The sequence below is a fragment of the Meleagris gallopavo genome, chromosome 2 (genome assembly GCF_000146605.3).
Source record: "Meleagris gallopavo isolate NT-WF06-2002-E0010 breed Aviagen turkey brand Nicholas breeding stock chromosome 2, Turkey_5.1, whole genome shotgun sequence".
Taxonomy (NCBI): Eukaryota; Metazoa; Chordata; class Aves; order Galliformes; family Phasianidae; genus Meleagris; species Meleagris gallopavo.
This window is the reverse complement of record NC_015012.2, coordinates 45,564,229-45,568,486: the sequence shown is the minus strand read 5'-3', so window position 1 is coordinate 45,568,486 and position 4,258 is coordinate 45,564,229. Positions and strand designations below refer to the sequence as shown.

The window sequence follows — 4,258 nt, the reverse complement described above, 5'->3', positions numbered from 1 at the left end:
CCTACCTCACTGTCCACTCGTCTATCCCACACTCCTCAACTTGTTATAAGGATGTCGTGGGAGACAGTATCAAATGCCTTTCTAAAATCAAGGTAGACTACATCTACCTCTCTTCCCAAATCCACCCAGCATGTGACAGCATCATAGAAGGCCACCAAGTTGGTCGAGCACGACCTCCCCTTGGTGAACCCATGCTGACTACTCCTGATAACCTCCTTTTCTCCCAGTTGTCTGGAGATGGTATCCAGCACAAGCTGTTCCATCACCTTTCCAGGGACAGAGGTGAGGCTGACAGGCCTATAATTACCCGGATCTTCCTTCTTGCCCTTTTTGAAGACCGGAGTGACTTTGGCTATCCTCCAGTCTTCAGGGACCTCCCCTGTTATCCAAGACCTCTCAAAGACCTCTCATTGTGTTAATGGCATTAACTCAAGAAGAGTGATCTTCGCATCACATGCAAAGAAGGATACTGGGATCTATTTGAAAGACATCATGCCACAGGCTGGGTGACTTTAATCTTTTGATTCTTGTGGCTCCATGATAAGAAAATTGGCACTGAAGTATGCGGCATTTATTTCTGATTTTCATTAGAAGTACATTGCTGCAGACCAGTGTCATTTGGGGCTCTCAAATAGCTCCATCCAGTGTATTTGAGCAGAGGAAGGGGAATAGAGGAGCTGAGATGTTCAGGTCAGCTCTGGGTTGTCACTGATAGAGCACTGCTGGCTGGCACAGGCCATAGGCTGGTGGTCTCGTGTCATCCCCTTGTGGCTGGGTACCTGTAGGCACTGAGCTGCAAGGCCCCGTGAGAGTGAGGACTAGGCAGAAACAGCAGCTCTGCAGCTCTCAAGAGGTGGTCAGATCAGACCAGAAGTGCTCTGAAAATGAAACTTCTTCACAACTTCAACCTGCATGCTTCCTAGGAATGGTCCCATTTTTCATGACGCCCACTGATGTGATTCCCCAACCAGTAAGACCCCAGAATTGTTTGCAGCCCATTATTAAGATGGTGCATCGGCCAATGAGTAAGTGTGGAGGAAGAATATTTCTAACTACACTTTATCCCTCTATTTCCAAACATATAACGGATGGAGCTGCTCCTATTCACATAGTATTACTCAAAGTGACTCTGTATTTCCTGTGCAGAGTAATCCCACCTTTAACATACCAGAAAGCAGCTCTCACTGTGAATGCACAGGATTTCAACTAACAGAATTGCAATAACTCACAGCTATTTCACATCTACTAATTTCAATTCACACAGGAAAAAAAATCCCTTTGGAATCCACCCATCAGCAATTGCCATGGGGTTAATGACATCTTCCTGGAAGAAACAAAGAAGTTGAGGTTTGCTATATATATTTGCAGTGGGATTTGCAGCCTCACTCTAACAATAAGGGTATGGCAGATACAGATTAAAAAAAAAAAAGCAAATATGTAACTTGAACTGCATAATCTGCAAAATCCTCATGACGTTTCCTAAGAGGAGATTGTTACGTCGTGGGGCAGAACTGATCCACTATTTTCAAAAGTATCAGTCTAAATCCTGCAAAAATGTCTTGCAACAACCATTTTTCCTCAGTCACCATCTATTGTAAAAATAGGTATGGAATTAAAAATTCTTGCAAGCAATGAATTAAATTACTACTTACAATGATCTTTTAAAAATGAATGAACAAATAACCTTTAGAAGCTATAGTTTTTTTCCTAGAGAGATAAATCCTACCTGCATTAAGGAGTTGCATCTGCATGGAGTGAGCAGATCCTCTCAGGCAGCTCTCAGCCAGGGTGAGCTCATAGCTCCCCAGAAGTGCACGGAGTGGAGCTCGGCAGTTTGCATCCACACATAATTCACCCCCTCGATGTTTATTTTTCACCCCAGCCTGGCACAACATCTAATCCTATCTGTCAGCAGTAAGGAATCCTAATAGCTCGTGTTCCACTCCTTCCAGCATTTCATTTTCTCATCTGTGACAGGGCATAAAATGAACTGCAAATGTCAGGTCATTGCTTCCTGGTCTTACATATGCATTTTTTTTTTTCAGAATTGCAGTACTTTTATGTCTTAAGTATTCAATTTAATCCGATTCATCTTTGCATGTTGTATATGCAAATCTTACTGGAGATTTCTTTATTTATTCATAACAGCGTATGTTCTTCGCACTTTTTACTGAGCCATCTCTGTGAGAAGAAAAGGTGTGGAGTCAGCTCTGTAACCAGGGGGGGAATCGTAAATCAAATCCACAGCAGATATATGCTCAGGTAAAGAGAACAGCTGCATAATTACAGCAATAAGATCAGCTTTGCAATTTTATACTTGAAAATCCCATTTTGGGGTCCATAATTGGACTATAGAAATGCCACAGTAATCTATCACAAGAGTTTGCCACCTATAAGAAAAAATAATTTCTGTAATTTATGTTGGTCTCCACCCAGCCTATAAGCTGACGCTCCTTTATAAAACAACCTTTTCTTTTAATGCAAGACATTAAAAAGAAGGAAATCTGTTGACTATGAACATATAGTTCAGGTCAACATCTTTACATTAGAATCCTACAGAACAGCCCTACTGCCCTCTATTTTCCACAGGACCCCCTGGACAGGCACCACAGGGTCTCGACTCAGCCCAGGCAGAATCCATCTGCTCCTGGGCAGTGGAGGGGCACTGTGGGCTCCCACCTTCCCCCTGGACCCACCTTCAGTGTGCACAGCAGACACGTAAGTCCAGTTGTAACGCTTGACAATATCAAGCATGGCGCGGGCTTGGAGTGTATCAGAGGGCACCACACGGAGGAAATACTTGTAGAGAGTCTTGTCGCTCAGGTCGATGCTGGTGGCAGAGTAGGCAATTTGTGGGATGTCAAAGAGCTGCAGCAGGTTCTGCACCTGGATGGCGACTGAGCTGGAACCAGGGCCGATGACTCCTGCAATGGGCTTCCTCAGGCGGCCTGGGGGCTGTGGTTGTGAGTCGGAGAGGCAGCGCCCAGCGCCCTCCCTGTCATCCCTGATAGAGATGAGCGAGTCCCGAATGAACTCAATGCTCTGCTCCAGGGCCACCGAGGAGTGCCAGCAGGAGTCGCGGATCTCGCTGCCCAGCGTGATGTTGGGCAGCAGCACTGGGTCAGCGTTGATCTTGTCCAAGGTGTGAAACATGGCCTCCACCCGCTGGATGCCGTATTGCTCCCGGATCTCCCCACACTTCCTCTCAGGCACCTTCTCAGCTGGTGGTTGATGGTGGACAGAGAAGAGGGCACCAATGATGACATCCCCGTCCATGCGGGCCACAGAGCGCTGCGCAGAGGCAGCAGCTGGTGGCAGTGCGGCACTTGCCAGCAGCAGCGCAGGCAGCACGAGAGGCAGCACAGCGGTCATTGCGGTGCACGGTGCTGTCCGCGGTGGGGCTACGGCTCCGGTGGGATCTTCTTGGATGCGTACGCTGTGAGCACATGTAGGGAACGGCATCCGCTGCCCCCCGCCGGTTCTCGGGTTGCTCCTAATACCATCGCAGCCACGTCTCACCGCACAACTCTCGAGGGTGCACAGGCAGCTGTCATCCTAGTGACTTTTAACCTGGTGGCACAGAAACGGGGTATGAAACGCTCATTGGGGATTCAACGTCAAATCAGAGCTCAACAGAGAGGCATGCTTCGAGGAGGTCAGTGCTTTCGTAGGGCAGTTAGCTCCGGTAAGGCTCTTGGAAGCATGTTTCAAGAAGAATTAAGGTGTGTGTTTATTTGCCTTTGCCACACTCCCCTGCGTCTGTTCATGGGAACTGCTCCTGAGCCCGCCTCTCCCGCCCAGGCGGCCGCGCCTTTCCGCGCCCCGCCCGCGGCACAGCCGAAAGTTTGGCGGGACACTCGGCGCTCCGGGAGGCGGCACAGCCCTCCCCAGTCAGGGACGCAGTGCCGAGCGCTGCCCCTCTCGCTTTACTGCCGTCCGAAGGCATCATCCTCAGGTCCTCAGCTAGGGTATTTCCTCTCCCGAGATAAAAAAGGGATGAAGAGAGAGCGAGAGCTCTGCTCTGCCACCGACGGGAAATGTCATTTAAAGGTCAGCGGGAAGGAGAAGAAAGGGGCCCCTTTTAGCTTAACTTTTCTGCCTGTCAGGAGCAAAGCTGTACTCCGACCAGGGACACACACCTGCCCGGAGGGAAAATACTCCAGTTACTACGGCAACGGCGGGCAAAGTCCTGCTACGTTTTGCCGGCACGCCTCGCAGGCAGCGTTCGGGCGAGGGGAACCGACGAGCCCGGCGACCG

The 4,258-nt window shown here is 49.1% G+C and overlaps 1 protein-coding gene across 5 annotated transcripts in view; it reads right to left on the bottom strand.

The window, feature by feature from the left end:
• GRM1 (glutamate metabotropic receptor 1) overlaps positions 1-3,703 on the bottom strand; it is a 177,264-nt gene extending 173,561 nt beyond the window's left edge. For 2 of the 5 annotated variants that reach the window (XM_031552454.1, XM_010707151.2), the window contains exon 1: positions 2,697-3,701. In XM_031552454.1, the coding sequence (XP_031408314.1) occupies positions 2,697-3,462 (766 nt within the window). In that variant the 5' untranslated portion in view covers positions 3,463-3,701. Of the gene's footprint in view, positions 1-2,696 lie in introns of all 5 variants that reach the window. The other 3 variants (XM_031552453.1, XM_010707147.2, XM_010707143.2) reach the window with 3 other exon arrangements.
• Positions 3,704-4,258: the final 555 nt, after the last annotated feature.